At 48.3% G+C, this 20,390-nt stretch overlaps 1 protein-coding gene across 1 annotated transcript in view; it reads right to left on the reverse strand.

The window, feature by feature from the left end:
- ERBB4 (erb-b2 receptor tyrosine kinase 4) overlaps positions 1-5,627 on the reverse strand; it is a 637,594-nt gene extending 631,967 nt beyond the window's left edge. Inside the window, exon 1 of the mRNA XM_065669823.1 lies at positions 5,531-5,627. Coding sequence (XP_065525895.1) covers positions 5,531-5,627 — 97 coding nt within the window. The remainder of the gene's footprint in view (positions 1-5,530) is intronic.
- Positions 5,628-20,390: the final 14,763 nt, after the last annotated feature.

A 20,390-nucleotide genomic window follows, 5' to 3' on the forward strand; every position in this document is an offset into this window, starting at 1 on the left:
GCATCAGCTTTAGGCTGGTCCTGGAGAGCAATGCCACCTAGACAGGTACTTTTGGAAGGTTTCTGTAAGCTCAACACCAACTTGTGACGAGATAGAGGAGTCATGTCACCATATGGCAAAAGCCCATGCTACAACACCAATTTATTAGGGAAAGATTAAGAAAGATCAAATGCCCATCCAGTTAGCATATTCCTAGCTACACAGACATCAGGAGAAAGAGGAGCCAACCACTGAATGAATATATCTTAGGAATCTCTAAAAAGGACTTCACAGAAACAGTATACAATGACTGACCATTTCAGTCAAAAAACTGCATTCCCTAAGAGCCTGGGGCTTACTTTCCCATTTACTTTATTTTCTCACCTCCTCCTTTGTCAGGAGCTAGATTTTTATAGGCTTGGAAACAAAAAGCAGGAAAACAGAAATACTTCTCAATACTCTTACAATATGAATTCCTCATATCTGTTTATACTCTTGGTATGTTCACAGTACAAGCTTACAGTGTGACTAGTATGGTCTCCTGCAGTTTGAATTACAGGCTTTGCTGTCCAAAAGTCTGCCAGTGTCAGACCCTTGGGTATCTCTGATGCACAAGCACATCCTGGACTTTGCATCCCTTTTTATGCCAAGCAGGAAGAAGGATGAGTTTCCCTGGCAGGCAACGGAGGAAATAAAAAAAAGGAGGTTTTTATATATATATATATATATATACACACACACACATACATATATATACATATAAATACATATAAATACATATATATGTATATATATACACAAAAAAATATACATTTATATATATATAAAAATAAAACAGCATCTGTTCAAAGGCTTCATGAGACTTGGCATCTGCCCATATGCCCAGCAGATGTAGTGGACAGTGCAGAAATGAGACCATGTACCACATGGACACACAGCTCATCACAAGGAAGCTGCCACCGAGCACAGCTTAAAGTGTCCCTCCAGAGCAAGAAGTCACTAAACAAACATTAACTAAAGTTGCTGAAATGATGGATCTTTCTGGCAGACTCCAGTGCTCCCGTGGGGTAACTCACTTCGGCTACGTAGGGACACATAAAATCCACCAGCAGCCTGTGCTTGTTTGCCAAAGGAAAACCTTTAAGTCAGTGAAAACAAGAGCCCGCTGCACATACCAAGGACTTGTCAGCACACACGTGTACACATGGGAAACAGCCCAGACACAGTCACCTCCTGCCTTAGGTCATGCCACAGCATAAAGTAAATCTCAAGAACAAGCCCCTACTCCTTTCCCAGCAAAACAGCCTCAGTACCCTGAGAACATGCAGAGTCAATGGGGGCAGACCTGGCTTAGCTGTTCCTACAGAGCTGCCATTGCTTACCCGTAGTCTTAAAAGCCTAAATGTCTGTTTGCAGTGTTAAACCCTTATCGGCACAGGCACGCCACAAAGCAAGTTCAGAAGCTTCCAGGGAATCAATCATCACATTGCCCTGTACCAATCACCATGTACCAGCTTACCCTTACTGCCCTAAAGAAACCAGAAGAGGGCTCACTGTGATGCTAAAGCACGTTGAGAAAAGGACCAGAATGAACATTAAAGCAAAGGAGAAAAGGAAAAATAAAAACCTATGGGCTACACAGTCCTTCTGAGCAAGTATATGTATTTTAGAAGGACCATCTGATCTGAGTTAATGGTGATAACTAACAGGGTTATCCTCTTTTTTTCTCTCCTAGCTTGCTACAATAGCTACTACATTAAGAGCATGCACTTTATTCTTAGATGGAACTTTCTCACCTTCAGTACCCAGTCATTAGCTTGGTCCTCACTTACTGACTTAACAAGTCCTCTACAATATAAACCCAGAAATTTGCTCCCAGTTTTAAGCACCTCCAAATTTGATCAAATCATCCTTAACTCCCCCTTCAAAGCCACCTGAGCTCTTTTGGTCACTCATTTGAAGCACTTTATAGTGTTCAAGTTACTCTTCCAGTCCGTTATTACACCTCCCCAGTTCTGCAAGCAAGGGCATCGGAGGTGGGAACAGGACCCCAAGGATGATCAATTCCCTCCTTCCCCTCCAGGCATTCCTGTGGCCTGGGAGAGGGATACTGAGCAGGAGGACCGCAGCCTGGGAAACCACATCTCCAGCTCCGGGCTGCGGGTTCTGCTGCCTGGGAGCTCCTGGGGGCTGCTGCCACCTAGAGATGCTCACACAGCAAGGCTGCGGGCAAGCCGTCCCGCACACCCCACTGTGCCCCACAGCAAAGGCACACAACCCACTCGAACAGCTCACCAGCTCTGTCAGTGACTTGCATAAAAATGTTTTTTCCATCAAGCCTCTGAACAGGAGCATGCCCCTGATGATGGGCTGTGCTTTAGACACAGTGTGAGCGAACTTGCTGCAGCTTTCTTCAATTTATTTCGGTTTAAAAATTAAAATAAAAAATATTAGTAAAAAAAACTAACATCCCCTGAAAGCTAGAAGAAAACAGTTACATTAAGGACTGTGGCTAATTCTCTGCTAGAGAACTGAAGGCACATTTCAGATCAACTCAGCATTACAAACTAAGGTCAGGAATGCAAAGCAGCACTTGCAGCCCAGCTCAAGTGCACCCCACAGGGTGCTGGGCCCTCTGCTGCCATGCTCCCAAGGGGGTGAGCATGGCTTTCCCTGCTACCCGTACCACTGTGCTCCTGTGCAGCTTCAGAGGGCTTTTTCGTTTGCGAGCTGCTAATGCCAAGTCTCATTTGGTTTACTCATAGGCACGTATTTCAGGTCTTATTATTAGTGTTTTCATGTTAATCACAAGCACAGCTCTTCTGCCAGAATCCATACACATACACATCAATTACCACCTCTTTAAAAGAAGAGTCAGAGCTCAGTCACTGGGACATTTTGCAGTGCCAGTATCAGCAGGCGGGTGCACACACGTAGGATGCCTACTGCAAACCCAGTGCTGAAGCTGCTCCCTGGGAATGCCCCAACAGCAGAGCCACATCCCGTCTCTTCTGCCCTGCAGCAGTGCGGAGGACACACCGGGACAGTGGCAGCCTGCCCTGTTTCCCGTACAGAGACATCCCCACACCACAGCCCTGAAGCATGGAGGGGAGCAGAGCTCCCAGGGGGGGATGCAGGGTCCATGACAGCCCCCACTCCCCTTCGGTAAGATGAGCTGGGACAGGACTTCCCCTTTGCAGAGTCTGAGTCATTCAACAGCAGTTCCAGGCTGAAACTCCCAGTCAATATTTATCGTGCCTTTGCAAAGGCACTCGGAGCTCAGCCTAATTTTAACCATCAAATAGACATCGTGGCGGAATAAACGGGAGAGGTGCCAAGGAGGGCTGCTGCAAAAGAGAGGAGCTGCATCTCTCTGAAGGCATGTGGCATGTCCCATCTGACATGGCCCGGAGAAGAGCAGTGGCATGAAATTAAAGCCTGCCCCTACATCAGCGTGAACACACTCTTCACTGAAAGAGAAAAAATGGATGTAAAAAGCTGTGAGAATATCTGAAGTACAATTAATTTCTCAGAGCAGTTTGAATACTTCAAACAGCACTAAGTTAATTTGTCTGTAATTATTTAACAACTCACCAGCCCCATATATCAGAAAAAGGAGTTAATTTATCAGCTACTCCCAAGTAGAACAAAGACTTGCCAGCTTCCAGGTAACAGCCCAAGCTGTTTGGCTCACGTGACCCTGGCTGAGCTGTGTACTGCAAATATTATATGCCCAAGCACAGAGACAGAAGAAATCAAAAACCCCCAATGTATTCACATATTTACATCTTAACCAACGGAAATTAAATCAAAAGTTTGGCCAAGAGCATGAGCAAGGGCATCACCATCTCCGTTGAGGGTGCTGCCTTTGTTTTCAGCACCAGAGCTCATCCTGATGCCCCTGAAAGCCAGGGGAGCCCAAATTCTGGAGGGACCCAAATACTTGCAAGTCAAGACTCCCCTATCCAGCCTGCTTCACTATTTCAGCAAGCACCAAGAGTCAATCATTAATAGCTGCCATTACCCAGAGCTGCATCCAAACCCTTCCAAATAGAAAACATCACTCCACATCTGTTAGTTTAATAAACGGGTTTGGTTTTTTGCACCATGCAGGGCACTGAAGCTTTTCTGCAGCACAGATCCAGGAGGATTTCCCAGAGGCAGCAGGAAGGAAGGAGAGCAACCCTGGACCGATGCCTTTCACTGGGGTATAAATCCAGCAAGGGAGCATCTTTGTGACTGTCCACTCCAAAAGCCATGTCCGAGCAACGGGGAAGGAGGGTTGGAAAGCACGGAAGCAGCCCGGCGGGGGTGGCTGCTGCCCTTACCGAGGGGCAGGCTACAGGGAAAGTCTCAGACAGAAAAGTACCAAGTCAGAGGAAGAGCCAGGCAGCATGTAAACAGGGAGGCAAGCAAAAAGGTCCAGCAAAGCAGAGCCTGCAAAACAAGGCTCCTCCAACTGGGATTTACTGATTCCAACTGTAGCAAAAGAACGTAGGAGATCAAGCCGCGGCAGCCGCGCAGCGTTTCACGCCTCCCGATACCAAGGAATAGAAAACAATCACAAGCAGAAAAAGTAAACTGCGCACCAAGATCAAAAACAAAGCTTAACCCGGAGAGCAAAGCCGGGACACGCTTCTTGTGCTGCTCATCAAACGTTACCATCATCTCAGTTACATAAAGCCCCAAAATGCAAACCGAATTGTGAGAATGAGGAGCTGTTGCACCAGTGCCACCCAAACATCATGAATTTTGCATCACCGTGGAGGGAAAACGGGGAAGAAAAGTTACAAGGATTGAAGAGATTTCCTTTTAATGTTTTATTCACAGCAAAAAGCTCCCGAGAAGCGCGATACAACGGGAGGCGATCCCGGTGCCCTCCCCGGGAGACTACCCCGGCACAGCCTGTACTACCGCGGCTGAGAGCGGTGCTCCGATGCCATAGAGAAACGTAAAATACCAGCGTCAAAACCGCAAGTTTCCCTCCAGAAAGTTAAAAACCGGGAGAGAGGAAAATGCGCTTTTTCCGGCTTTTAATTTCCAAGCCGCCCGCTGCTTCCCTGCCCCCCGTGCGCAAACACCCTCAGACCTGTGTTTATGTTGCAACTGTTTGGACACACCTTGTAGACACACCGTCTACGTCTGAGGAGGGGAGAGCAAGCTTCCTTCTCTGCCCGGGGCAGCGCGAAACCACGGAGGACGCAGCCCCGTCGGGGCAGCAGCGGCACCTGCGGGGGGACCCCTGCGGGGAGGGAGCCGCTGCCGCACGGGAGGTTCCCGGCCCCGCTCATGCGTAGCGATAATAACTACAGCAACCGAGACCCGCGGGTGCCGGGCAGCGGCGAGAGGTCCGCGGCCGCACGGCGGTTCCCGCAAGGGCTTGTCGCCCTCTGGCCGCCGCCTCTCGGCGGGACCCGAACAAACTCCCGCACCCCCGCGCAGAGCACGGGGACCCGCAGCCCCCGGCCGGGCTGCAGGAAAAGTTGTGGGGATGGCTCCGCTCCGCAGCCCCGCTCCCCGCCCCTCACCGCGGACCGGGCCGCTCACCCACCTGCCTGCGCCGCCGCGGCGGCCCGCGGGGCTCCGGCCGCCGCCGCCACCAGCACGCAGCAGCTCCACCACAGCAGCCCCCCGGCCGCCGCCGGCATCGCGCCGCCGCTGTCCTCAGCGCCTCCGCCTCAGCGCCGCCGCCATCCCCCGCGCAGCCTCCGCCGGCTCCCAAAAGTTGCCGCCGCCGAGCCGCCGCCCCCAGCGCCGCCCCTCCGCGGGCGCGCCGCGGCGCCGACGGGGCGGCCGCCGTTTGAGCCCGGCCGCGGGGCGCTGCGCCGCCAGCACGCGCGGAGCGGCGCGGAACGGAGCGAACGGCAGGAGGAGGGTTTGAACGGGAGGGGAAACGGCGGGGAGGGGGGGGGAGGAGCGGCGGGACGGAGCGAAGGGGCGGGCGGGGGCCGAGCACCGCGCGGGACCGCCCCGTGCGCTGCCCCCCCCCCCCCCCCCCCCCGCCCGCACCTCACTTCACTTCAGCCCCTCCGCACCTGCGGAGACGCGCGGCGCGCGCGTGCGCGCGGCCTCCGGCTTCCTGCCTCTGCCCCCCCCACGCCTTTCCCCTCCCGAACGAGGGGCAGGTGCGCGCGCCCTTTTCCCTCCTCCCCTTTTCCCAAACGGGGAAAGTTTGTCCCGTTTCCGTTCATGTTCCCGTCCCCGTCCCCGTCCGTTGGCAGCGCGCGGGCCCTGTCCCTTGAGAAGAGGAAGGGGCGCAGCTCCTGATAGAGCCAGGGGAGGGAGGGGACACCACAGCCGAATGGCGGAGGAAGGGGGCTGAGGCGATCGCCGCCATCTCGGGCCCAACCCAGCCCCCGGTGCGTTTGGGGGTGCTGGCACGGGTGGAGCGTTCCGGCGGGGCAAGGCGTTAAGGGTGACAAGGAAAGAGGTGGTGGCAGCCCGGAGCTCGGTCACGGCTGTGGTGGGTGCACTGGAGGGGATGGTGAGGGGGGTCCAGCCCGCCTTACAGAGCTGTGGGGCGTGGAGGTGCTGTCTTGGAGAATCAGGGTGGAAAAGACCTTTAAGCTCGTCCGGTCTAACCATTACCACAGCACTGCCAAGGCCACCACTATGTGTGCATCCTCAATTGCCTTGTCCAGATGCTCAATGAGTATATTAAACAACACTGGCCCTAATACTGATTCTTGAGGGACATCTCACCCGTGTGGTCAGTATCCACCATCTTGATGGCCCCTGCCAGCCCCTTGGCACCTTGTAGCTGCACCCAGATGTGGGCAATTACAGTGCGGGGTCTTGCAAGCACCAGCAGTGCTGCTGCAGCATCTCCCCTTGCTGTCACCCACCCCGGCACAGGGGTGAGGTGCTAACACAGACATCCTTCCTGACATCCAGGGGATGGCATTTGGGGGAAGCTTGTGCTGGCAAGATAGAAACTGCAAATCTCAGTATCTCATTGCAGCTTTGAGACAGTGTCTGCCATTTGACATTTGCCTGTAGTGACAGGACAAAGGCGAATGGCTTTAAACTGACAGAGGGAAGATTTAGATTAGATACTGGGAAGAAGCTCTTCCCTGTGAGGGTGCTGAGGCGCTGGCACAGGGTGCCCAGAGAAGCTGTGGCTGCCCCATCCCTGGCAGTGTTCAAGGCCAGGTTGGACACAGGGGCTTGGAGCACCCTGCTCTAGTGGAAGGTGTCCCTGCCCGTGGCAGGGGGTTGGAACTGGTTGAGTTCTAAGCTCCCTTCTATCCCAAACCATTCTATGATCCTATGATTAATCTCTCTTTACAAGTTGATTGGCATCCTCAGAACCCCTGTCAGAGCTGAACTGAGCTCTGCAAATGTGCAAGAGAACATACAAACATCTTTGTTTCTTCTTTCCCTGAAATACGTGCTCTGATATAAGTTTTTGCTGCCTTCTCACCCCAGCCCAGCCTTTGTGGATCTCAACATGAAGGTCCTCTCCTTACTCCTTTATCTGGTCTACAGGATGCTTCCTGGAGCGCTCTTCTTCCCAGTGACCATGGCAGCTTTCCCCTTCACCTGGATCAGATTTAGTGGAATTGAGCAGCAATGAGCATTTTCCCTCCAGCTGGCTCCAACCAAAGAGTTTTCCCAGCTCAACCTCATCCCTTCCCACCACACTGCCTATTTCCCAGCGAAGCTGGAGGTTTGCTTGTCTTTAGAAACCAAACAAGATATCCCCATATCAGGACAGTATTACAGGTTGAATTACAGCTCTTTCTCCAAAGGGCCAAAAGCTTTAGCTGAAAAGAGTTAGCTGGGCTCTGCAAAAAGGAGGCTGTAAAGGAGGTTTTACTGCTGCATCTCACTGCGTACATCAAGTGGTGGCAAAGTGGCAGTTCCACCCGACAGGAGAACAAAGAGGCAGTGGGGAAGCAGAGCCCTGATACATGGAGTATTCAGTGCCTTCCTTAGGGTATCCCATGAGAGCATCACTTGGGTGAGGCCAGCCAGGAGCCAGCCCTTGTCCTTGCCAGCGGGGTTAGGGGCAATGCTAATCATCCCCCATTGCCACCCCTAGGAAAGAAGCGTAATTCCTTCCTTTTGCAGGAATGGATCCAACGGGAGGCTGTGAGACAAAACTCACTCAAATATTGAACTAGCGAATTTTTGCTCTATCTGCCTTTCAGTAAACAGTGACTAATTGCTCTGGCTGGAGCTGCCGTACCTTCAAGACTGGAAGGTGCAGATGGGGCGACGATAGCGAGGCTCCTTACCTAATGTTGGCTGTACATTAATCACAAATGTTTGCTATGCAAATCTTGTCATACAAAGCAATTATTGCTGTTCCCATACTGACCTCATGTTTATTTATTACATGAGCTCTCTATTTGAACCTTGTCTGGTCTTCTCTTCCCTTATAAACATATTAGCGTGTGGCTTCCAAAGGCACCCAGCTGAGAAATTGTAGGTTTATTTGTGGTGTGGAGGCATGGTGAGCACCACACCGCCTGCAATGCAGAGCCGAGAGCCTCGGCTCTTATGCCAGTGTCTCTTCATGCAAAACATTCTCATCTCGAGGTCTTTTTGCTGGGATGAAGGATGCTTTCCGATAGCACAGGGCCATGACACTGGGTTTGCTCTGAGTCGGCACTATTAGCCGATGGTTAATGACACTGTCAGCACAAGGAGCTGGGCAATAAAACTCCAGTTGGGCTTTTTTAGGGGCTGCTTAGTAAAAGTAGAGTTTTACATGGTCCTTTGTCCTTGGCTTTGCCACCTTTGCCTACATCCAGGATGAGGAGTTGCAAAAAGATTTAACTCCGCCACTGAATAAGTTGTATTTGTGTTGCTGAAAGAGCCAGCATTTGTGTGGCTGAAGCACCGGGTGTTCTTAAGCACCAACTATGCTCTTGCCACAGTTTTCTCCATGTGATTTAATGTTAAGCAACAGTGGCATCCGGTGGGCAGAGGGTTTCCTCCCTGACAGCTCACATCAGCTTGCTCCCTTCCTTTTATCTTATGGTTTCTGCAGGTTATCATTAAACATGACTTATAAGTGTAGCTGGACTTAGGGTTCGTGTTTTCCCCCCTCTTTCTTCAGTTGGGCTGCACAGCAGGCAAAGCCATGTGTTAACTATTGCAGCATTACAGGTTTCTTCCAAACACGCTAGAAGATGCTGCACTGTATAAAGCAGGCGTAGGCAGACTGAGTAGTGACTTCTGAAATCAGCTGCCCCCTGAGCCGATTAATCTGGTTCTGTAGGGACCCTGCCTGTCTGATACCACAGGCAAGGCTCCATCCTTCCCGTGAAGGTGGTGGGAAGGGTCCCCTTAGATGCCTGCTTCAGACCAGACCCTCCTGTCTGACCTCTCATCAGCTCTCTCCCCATCCACACTGTTGGTGTGTTTTTGTCCTGCAGAGCTTGAATCAAATGGAATCCCTCTGCTGTATTCCTCAGCCCTCCCTGCATCTCTTGCTGCTCTTTCTTCTGCTCTCACTGCTAGGTTCAATTCTTCCCAATGTAGTGTCCTTTTCCAGTGTGATTAAAACAACATTTCCCATTGCTTCCACATCATCAATAAAGCCAGTAATTAACAGCAGGCCTGACAGTGAACCTTGCGTTGCCATGCTGTATCCTTTCCCCTGCCCATATTGCCCCTCTCCAGCATCACCCTTTCATCTCAGCTAGCTTCCTATCCATCTGACAACTTGTGTCGATTTGGAGTATCTATCTCTTCCCCTTCCTCAGGTATTTCTGTTTCATGGCACAGCTGTAGCTTTTGCTAATTGTTCATTCATGAAATGGCTTTTTTATATATTTTTTTTTTTCCTAAAGTAATATTTTTCTTGAGACATTCAATTAAAAAGGGGCCATAAATGACTAATGGTAATTAATAAAAATGAAGAAATAATTGGGCAATATCTTTAAACATATATGCCTGGAGTCAAACTCCTAAATCCCCTTTCCAGTCAGAGCAGCCTGGGTTGGTGTTTTTAATCCCCCTCAAGGAGCAGCAGTTCCCATGACTCAGGGAATACTCCAAGTGATGGAATAACCCACTGACAACCCCAGGAAGCTGGGAGAGCATGCTGGACCATGCTGGGAGCAGTCAGCTTGCTGCTGCCTTCCTTCCCTCTCCAAGAGGAAAAGGAGTGCCTGTAACAGCAAGCGGGGATTTGGGGAGCTGGTGAACGTCTTGATCCTGTTGGAAAACAGCACATTTAACCCATGGAGAGCTCTGCCGCTTCCACAGGACTGTTAGAAAAGGATCAGACGTTTAAGGGCAAGACAGTTACATTGAAGAAAAACCAGGAGCAATAAAAGGCTTTTGTGGTTCAAAGCATTAATCAGCCTTTTACTGCTTCCCCTTGCAGGGAGTGCAGTCGTGAATATCCAACTCAGGGAGTTTTATATCTCCTTGTGGAATAACTGGGGGAGAGCAGCGCCAGGGAGCAGGCATGGGACCATCCACCCGCATCAGTGCTGCCAATACAAGGATGCTGCAGCATCACGATGGCTTGGGGAGGGAGGCTGAGGCTGCTGGCATGGGGAGCAGCACTTGGGTGTGCACGGAGCTGGTTACAGTAGCTGCTTCATCCCTGCTCCCCTCTCCTGGTGATAATTTATCGCTGGTGCTTTCCCTTTGCCAGCGCAGAAACTCGGATCCAATGCCCAGATCTAAACCCGAGCTCATTAAAAGGTCACGTTTTACACAGTAGCGCAGCCACCCTAACCAAATGAGTGCCTGGCTAATTGCCTTCTGTGTGAGATTGGGTTTGTGGTTTCCCTGGGGCCATGTGTGGTTTCCTCTTCTCCTCCCCCAGTTCTTTGGTTATCTTCCCAGTCACTGATGAGCATCTGAGTTGCAGAAAATACTGCGTTTTGTGGCCACAAATGTGCTTTCCAAACCTCTGGGTTTCCTTATGTCATGGCTGGTGCAGAGGCAGGAGGGCTGTAGAAACTTCAGTGTAGCAGGGCAACCAATGCCACACTGGGCTAAACCTCAGCAGGCAGTTTGGAAGTGCAAACACCTCCTGAGATGTCACACAGAGTAGGTTTGAATCATGCATGTAAGGCTTTAGGTCAAAGCATCACTTTGTTTTCACCACTTCTTGCAGTGTCAAGTGGAACAGAGCTGGCCAAGCTGGCACATGTATAACAAGCCCTGGGTTACACCTGCTTGCTGGGCTAGAGGAGGATAGATATACATCACAGTAGTAAATTGTTTAGCTGAAAGCATGGGAGAACCTGTGCCTTGCACAGCAGCATCTTGTGTCATTTAACAAAGCAAGCGTGTGTCAGCTGTGGTGACAGAGATGCTCCTTGTCAGCCACGCTGAATGAGAAGCCCTGGTCATTAGGCAACACGTGCCAGAGCACATGAAGCTGGAAGCGAGCATCCCTGCATAGGCAGGGTCAGCAAATCGTTGCAAGCAGCCCTGAAACACATCACATGAGAGAAATACTAACTCAGGTACCCAGTTGTCTACCAGCACAGCCTTGCCTTATGTGTGATGAGCAGCCAAAAGCTAGTGCAAGAAGAAAGCTTGTGCAAGAAGATGAATTTTCAGCTGGGACCTTTAGAAATGCCAACCAGGCCACCTCAAACTGATGTTGAGGCAGTTATATATGGAGGGTTTTTTATAGGTGCAGGCTTTTCCCTTCATGCATGGACAAACAGGATAATAAATACAGGATCTATGTGCACATTCCCATGTGAGCTGTGCTTTGGAAGTATGTTGCCTTTGTGGATAATGGTGAACATCTGTGGGGAGAAAGAGAGTGGCATGGAGGCATCCCCACCTCCTGCAGAGAAGATGCTCTGCTGCTTGGCTGCGGTCCCCAGCTCCACGTTTAGAGGAGTGGGATCTACAATGGGAGCAGTGTAGAGCTCAGCTGTGTTTGCAGGACTTGAGAGATGATATCATAACCCCAGAGGCAGAGCAGAGGAGAGCTCCGAGCAGCCTGTGAGATGTGAGCTCAGCCATTCACCGGGCCAGTTAATCCAGCATCAACAGTGGGCCTATTGTAGCATGGTGCAATGCACTAGTTTGTCTTCTTTTATATCCTCAGAATTATTGTTTGGGGAGTAAAAAAAATTCCCCTGGAGCACAAAGAAGGGTATTCTGGGAACCTGGAAGAAGCCAGCCAATTAGATCATAGAAAAACTAAGTTATAAACATAAAGTTTCAGAAGTAATAGGTAGCCAATGTAACACAGGCTTCATAACTGTTATCTGGAACTAACAACTGATCTCAAGAAAGCATCTTAGAGCGTGCCTGGTTCTAGCAATGTTTGTGTCTCATTCCTAGCAAAAGGATTTAAGTGCACTCTCAATTTAAGGAGACCTAAACCAGGTTTACAAGGTCCCCTCTGAACTAGGCCTCAGATTTATTTGGGGTTTTTTTGGGGTACTCCTGTGTCTATCAATGTCCTTGGTAACCTGCCTTTCCAAGGCCCTGCCTCACATTTCACAGCTCCTCTTACAGCAGTCTGGTTCTTAGCTCGGTAGAACATGCAGCATTTTTTTATCCCCTTGTCCACATGCAAATTGGGTGTGTTTGTGTTTTCCTCTTATGAGAATCATATATTACATCCAAATACAGCATCCTTTTCCCTTGACCTCTCTCATCTTTCTTTCCCACCTCTCCCCTACCTTTTTCATGATCCTAAAAAGAGGATAAAAGAGACAAAAGAATCTCTTCCCAACTGGTGTTGAGCAGAGGACAGTAGAGACAATGTAGAGGTCACCTGCTTGATATCAGAAGAGTTTCTCCTTGTTGGTGGTGGATCATACTTCAGTCTGGTCCTGATGCATCACTCTCAAGCTATACAATGCCAGCACATCAACATACTAACAACGTTTGCATTTGCTCATGGGGGACTCAGTTTTGCAAGATGACTGAAGGCGATACAACCCATGGGTCAGCATTTAGCAAGTCTGCTGCTATAGACTGACAACAGCAGAGCTGGGATTTCTCCTCCAGGGTCAAAGCACCCCACTGGTTGCAACACATTCAGGGTTGCATCTGGAACATCTTCAGGGTGCCTAAAGGATTTTCCCCCATTCCCCAAAGCATGTTTGAAGCTCCCACTCCCGATTATGAAGCGGTTTCTGATGCCTTTTTCTTACACGAAGTTTTCCAATGAAAAATTTATTTATACAGCACAGAATGTGCCTATAAATAATAGACACTCCAGCTCACCTGCCTCTTTACCTTTCTATAAGTGATGCAAGCTCTACTTACAGCAAAATAGAGAAAATTAACTCCACCATGTTATCAGCACATAATCCCCAGCCTGGAACAATTTGCTGGATAGTCCCATTTGCCCAATAATTCATTGTTTCGATAGTAATCCCTTTGAGAATAGTTTCCCATTGTGCTCAAGAAGGGCACTCCCAGGACCGCGATAGCTTTATTAGCTCCAAATACCATACAAATAAGAGCCTCATTATCAAAACCAGCTTCCAAAAAATCACTGTTATTTATATATATCTTATTTATAACATAAGTTCTTCCCTGTAGGTTCTTGCACAGGGTGCCCAGAGAAGCTGTGGCTGCCCCATCCCTGGCAGTGTTCAAGGCCAAGTTGGACAGGGCTTGGAGCAACCTGCTCTAGTGGAAGGTGTCCCTGCCCATGGAACTGGATGATCTTAAGGTCTTTTCCAACCCAAACCAGTCTGGAATTCTATGTTTGGTCACTTTTAGCTTATAAGTGCCTGGGTGGAGGTTCATGCTGACTTTATTTGTAGGAATGACTGCACCAGTCAAATTCTTCCAAGCTGTTGTTCTTATGTTTAATAGTTCTATTAGTCCTTAATTTTCTGTATAGCTGGAGAAGTCACACAGCTATTGATGTGAGGGAAGCACTCAATGCCTTCACAAACTGCACCAAAGATGATTTAAACCCCGGCTTGTTATAAGTATGGCTGATGAAATCAGTTGTCCAAGAGGCAAAAGCAGAGGGGAAGGGGCTGCACTGACCGATGCCAAGATATTGGTACCTGCTGTTTGGCAGGCACCTCACATGCAGATGCTTTCACACGCAGGGCACCCACCTCCTCCCACCACCATTGCCCACCGGGAAGCGCAGCACAAAGCCAAGCAGGGCTTAAGGCACTGCTGCCAAGGCAAGGGCAGAACTTCCGCTGGCAGGCCAGGAGCAGGCAGCAGGCCAGCGGGTCGCCTTGTCTGCAGGCAGCCGTGCAAATCTCCGCCCAAATTTTCCCTTTTTTGCCTTTTTTTTCCTTTGCTTTTTTTCCTGGAATCCAGCCATTCGCAAGGGGAATGCTCTCTTCTTGCACTGCTTTTTCTTCCTTTCTAAGAGATGCGCTAGAAAAAAAACTTCCAGCAAGTACAAGGTACTAAATAAATCTGATTTGATTTTAAATGTTATTTTCTGATTTATTGTTAACCTCTGCTACTGCTTCTCTGGACCTTTGGCAGTCCAGAAACAGAAAAAAGAGGTGCTGCTTCAAGTTATGACAAAGGTCCCAGCACCCTGACAACACTGAAGAGGAGAACAGATTTGGCATGAACAGTCACAGGAATTAATTCTGCTTCTTTGCGGGCCTTATTCCATGTGTGTGTTCCTCAGAGAGACATTGCTTGATGGCACTGAAAAAGGGGAATGGAAAGCATGGGAGAAATCACAGCCCCTTCATGTTTCCTCACAACTTCCCAGCTCGTAGAAGAGCTTGCATAAGGAAATATAAGGTCCTTTTTAATTAACCTTTCTCTCTCCATGTTTTTCCTCCCCACCATCTGTAGTTCGGAAGTTTATCTCAAGTCCCAGAGGAGTAGTTTATTTTATCTTAATAGATTGACTGAATTATACAAATTCAGAAGCTTTTTTCCTTTCTTAGGTAAAAATCAACAATGCTGTTGTTGGGAGATTTCCCAAGGGAAAAACAAACAACCCCAAACCACTCAATCCCGATTTGGAGTAACCCTTGTAGGAAGGGAAAGCCCTTTCCTTTCAACCCATCAAGCCTTCCAGCCCTCCCATATCACCCTCTTAATTTCCTGGTCAGCCTGCTTTGATCACACAAGAAGTGATTTGAATCCAGATCTTGTCCCACATGATACAACCACTTGACCACTTACTGTGGTCACTTCAGGTTTCCTCATTTGTGTAGTTTTCCTCTTCTGTAAAAAAAACCACCTCAAACCGCATCCATCCTTATGAGAGGGAACGGTTGCACGCCTCTCTCTTAAGGTTTAAATTAGGATTTAATGAAGACTCAGAATTCAAGATTAAATGTTCATCCCCTGGCTAATTCTGTTCAATTTGCTTGGCAAGCATCTGAGGTAAAACAATGAAACAAACCCAAAAGAATCCCCAAACAATATTTACATGGTAGAGAACACAGTGAAATGGCAAAAGAAATCCCCGTCAAGCTCTGCTATGCTTTCAGACAGCCTCCTTTTATTGTAAAATCATTCAATTTCCTGAAAAGAAAGGGGAAAAAACCCAAGCTCACTCTGTTTGTGATCGAAAAATAGTAAAATACCTCAAATATTTGTGCTTGTCTCTTCTAGCAGCTCCCAGGTGCATTCCAGCTATGCATCTAGCTATGCTTCTATTCCACACCTCGGCGTGGGTGAAGATGTGGAGTACAGATCCCCTTTGCAGCTATTATGCATCACTTTTCAAGAGTTACATTTAAGGAATGACATTAAGCTAATGTTTGCCTTCCACTTAGGTCTTTCATTACAATTCCAGCCATTGGCTGGATCAAGTTTTCATGTAATACTTCTCTTCCCTGTAGCAATGTCTTGTAAACATCCTACTTAGTGATGACTACGAATGAGATGGAAAAGCCAGTATCTTGCAGTATTAAGATTAAAAAAGATAGCTGTTTTTGCTGCCTTACACAATGCACTTGCTGACTGTGAATAATCTGAGGTTTTATTGCAGCAGCCTGTGAAATAAAGAGCTACAATTCCCCTTTTTCTATTCTTTTAAATAATGCACAGAAGTTCTAATAAACAATTTCATGTGAAACACAGGGAGAAGTGAATGAAAGGCTGTTGGGATGTAGTGACTCACTGGATTATTGAAAACTCCATGGCTGCAACTGTTTTGACTTGCCAATATATCTTTTCCCTCTGTTTTTAATAACAGGATCACTGTAGTGCTGTTATGAAAAATGCAATTTCTTTCTTTTCCCATTCTTGTAGGGCTTGGAGAAACACAGCAAAAATGATGAGACCTTTAACACAGGTGAAGTCTGACAGGCACAGATTTTTACCTATGTGAATTGTAGAGCCCTGTCTGCCCATCTTAATTCTCCTGGCTTATCCCCTAGTGTCCTTTTTCCCTTTCCTCCTTTGTTATGGATATCCCCCCCTCAGAAATCAAACGCAAGGCTTGTAATATCTATGGGAACCTTTGCTGCCACTGTGTGTAAAAGATGTGAATTGAAAGGCTGTTCTGATGTGGAACATGAAGTAGATGGTGCCTCCTGCCGTGCCAAAAAGCGCTGTTGTCAACACTGAACCAACTTGTTCATAGTCAGCTACCTCCTCCCTCCCCTTTTTAAAGTGTATCTACAGTTAACTGCAAGAAAAAGAGACACCAAACATGCCAAGAAAGGTTCCCCTCTGAAGTGGTGGCACCTAAATAGATGACCTGAACATCTCATCTCTCCATAGGTATGCAGATGCATGGCAGTGTCATCAGATCTCCAACACCATTGCTGACACCACACGATGTTTGAATGAATGAATGAATGAATGATTAGCTCTGGGATTCAGAAGGAGATTGTGTGTTTTGTTGGTGCTTGACATGCTGACAAGCAGGTGAAAAATGTTGCCCTGTAAACATAGTTTTCTCTGTTGATAGAGAGATGCACAGAGATGTTTTAGTCACTGTAAACCCTGAGATACCCAACAAAGATGGATTTCAGTGAAAACAGTCACTAAACTAAAGCATCGTCTCTTAACAGGCTCAGGCATAAAGGTAAATGCTATATACTCACTTCTGTTGATCTCCATGCTTAAAGCCACAGCCACATGAAGCAAGTAGCATTTCTGATACCACCGCGTTCCTTTTAACTACTCTGGAAAACCTGCACAGGGTTTGAGCCCCTCTCCTACTGAAACGACACTTTAGCATCACTGAGACAGGCAGATGGATATTCCCTCCTTCGTGTTTTGGGTGGGTGTTTGTTTTAGCTCAGTGTGCTAAGGGAGCAGAGCCTGCAGTGCATCAATCAATTCAAAAGCAGGACTCAGTCCCAGAGATAATCCTTATCCTCTTAAAACTTGAACCTAAGGGAGCCCAAGGGGGAAAATAAGAAGTCATCTTCTGTTGGTCATAGGTCATTTGCTTTACTTAGCCTGGCAAGCATAGCAGAAAAGGTGGCCTACAGCAGAGTATGCTTCAGATAAAGAATAACTCTTGATCTACTCATTGCGGGGGCTGTTTAGTTCAAGTTTTGGACATACTAAGGAATACCTCCACAATGCACACAACTGCAGTGAAATTAAAGGTTGGCGGGAACATTAAGGATCCACTTAGTCTATGTGAGCACAGAGAGATGACCATACTGTTTGTCTTTGCAAGACCTGTCTTTCCACCCCACTTGGTGCACATCCATCAACTGCAAGGTGCAGAACTGGTCCCTCAAAACTTTGTCTTTCCCTCCCACTCTTAATATTCTTGTCATACAGTGTAGGAATCGAATGAAATTCCTATAGAGTAGGAATGAAAATGAGCCAGTGGCTCCTTAGCAGAAGAAAAACCATCATCTCCTCATTGCTTGACCTTGTGAAAGAGAGGCAGAGTGCCTGGAACTCCTGTTTTCCCATCTTAAGATGCCATTTATGCCTTTATTTCCACAAATGCAAGGTAATTATCTGGGGGTGCTCTGTTGTAATGTGGATTCATCTGTCCTACAGCACCAGGTAGAGGTGAAGGCAGCTCACTACCATGTGTGCTCAGGCACAATAGTTTGCATCTGTTTGTGTGGGATATGGTGGGGCATTGTGGGTATCCTGGCTGGCAAATAACATCATAGAATAAGCCAGATTGGAAAAGACCTTTAAGCTCATCCAATCCAACCGTTCCCCGGCATTGCCAGGGCCACCACTAACCCATGGCACTGAGGGCGTTGTCTACACAGTGTGTGAACACTTTCAGGGCATCTGCCCACTGAATCTCGGCATGTTCACCTGATATAGTCACCCACCACCCTCGGGTGCTCTGTAAGCGCTGCTGGAAGGCCCGGGTGCTCCCAAAAGCTTTTGCAGCAGGGAATCTATTGAAAGTATCACGGCTCGACACCGCAAAACACAGCTAAAACGGTCCTGCAGTACAACACTGCCCTCTCACGGCTCCTCTCCTGCCGAAACGTAACATCTACGAGAGTATACAGGCGTCCCCGGCCAAACCCCCTTTCGTTATACCCCCTATAGCTCTAGTATCGCTGGAGGGTGCACCCCATTATATAGAGCTGCAGGGATTCCTCCACCTATATCCCTCATCTGCTCCCAAGGCTGGAGGTGGGATGGGTGGGTTTGACACCTCATCAATGATATGGGGGAGCTGAAACCAAGGGGAGAGCTGAGCTACCAATGCTTTGGCATGGTACAACAACTTGCTTCCACATCAAACTGAGCAATGCCACCTTCTCCCCAGGTTTACACACCCCCAAAACCAAACCCCATCAACTGCTGCTGATGCACGTCCTCCTTGCTTTCACCTTCCGATGCAAACAGAAGAGAGGTAATTTTCCTTCTTAACATGGAAAAACTTCCCTTGGTAACATCAGTCTGGTAAAGCAGATGTTTGCCTGGAGCAGGTGTCCTGGATGGGTGACAGGACAGCAGAATTTACCACTGTGGATGCCTGGGAAAGCCAAGCTGCATCCCGGGAAGGATGGTTCAGGGTATCTGCATCAGACACAGTTGGGATGGAAGGGTAAAGACCCAAAGTAGCACATTCCATGGTCTCCCTGCCCCTTCACCCGGGATCCAAGAAGGGTTAAGAGGCCCCCATGGCATTGCCCATCCTTCTCTTCTCATATGACCTCTCCCCAACACTGACCAACACTTAACCCTACTTCAGCTGTGACACGAAGGGTTGCTCTCTGCTCAGTCTCATTCCCACCAGCTCATACATATTACTCTGGCCCAAGCATATCAATCCTGTCAATACCAAATAGTGCATTTTCAGCCTACCTGAGCTGGCAATCAGATGCTTGCATCCCCAGCAGGTAGCTATTCCCCCTGAGCTCTGTCTTGCAGCTCCCCTCTGTAAAAACAATTCCTGGATTCACTTTTCAAGCAAATAACTCCCTGTGCACCTCAGGGACTTTTACCAGATACAAAGAGTGTAAGATGCAACTAAAAACTCACCAAAGAGACGTCTCTGTGTGATGCTCTCACAGTGGAAAGTAAATAGATGATGGGCTAAACTATGTGCGATAAATAGTCTGTTACTGAATATATATTTCACAAATTAGTCACTGACATCAGCTAATGACATAGTGTCAAAGAGGCCTGAATCAGTTTTACAGAGGCAACCAATCTTGATCTCTGCCATCTGCAAAGTCCTCCCACTCTTGTTCCTTCCAATAAAACCTATTTTGCAGGTGCAATTATTCAATGGCTGGGGTTAACCTAATGCTCTGAAGGATGAAAGTAAGGTAATCATCTGTATTCATCTTAGTCTGTCTTTTGAAAGCTCTGGGGTTATAAATACAAGATAAAACTTTATTGCAGGAGGCAAATACTTGACAAGGTATCAGCCAAAGGGACAGGACTTCTAAATGCATGAGGATGCTGTTGCTGAGAGTGGGACTATTCAGGAGCACCATTATGCACATTAAGGCTAATAATAGGTAATTTCATCATCTCTGCCAAAATGTGCCACATCCGTGGCTGCCAACATCATTCCCAGCACTGCAGGGTTTTCCCTTCTCCTGCAGGATGGAAAGAAGACATCCCTTCTTTTCACTCTATCCTCCTGCCCTTAGTCTGATCCAGAGCCCATGGGTCCTGTTAACAAGAGAGCTCAGAAGTCCAATGGGAATCTGGGCACTACCTACAGCATGGGGATGCAGCTAGTCTTGGATGAGCCTGTGCATCCTTACTGCAGGCCTTCCGAGGATTTGTTTTCAGGCACCAATTTCCCTTCTGCCTTCATGAATGGAGGCTTGAACAGCCAGATCCCAACAGATAGTCTCCCTACCCACAGTGATGCACAGGTACTGCAGCCCCCTCAAATGACAGCCCCTCATGAGACGTGCTGCCCTCTATCATCCGTCAGGTTGAATTTAGCTGCCTGCCCTGCTGCTTACCTCCTGGTTTGCTATTGCCCTTTGCCTCCTGCACAAACACAGCCAGGCAAAGTTTCTGACGTCTTGTGTCTCTCAGACTAATTACTCAGTAACAAGGGGCAACATCCCCTTGTTGGATGGCTCAGGACACAGTGC

The sequence above is a fragment of the Lathamus discolor genome, chromosome 3, assembly GCF_037157495.1.
Source record: "Lathamus discolor isolate bLatDis1 chromosome 3, bLatDis1.hap1, whole genome shotgun sequence".
NCBI lineage: Eukaryota > Metazoa > Chordata > Aves > Psittaciformes > Psittacidae > Lathamus > Lathamus discolor.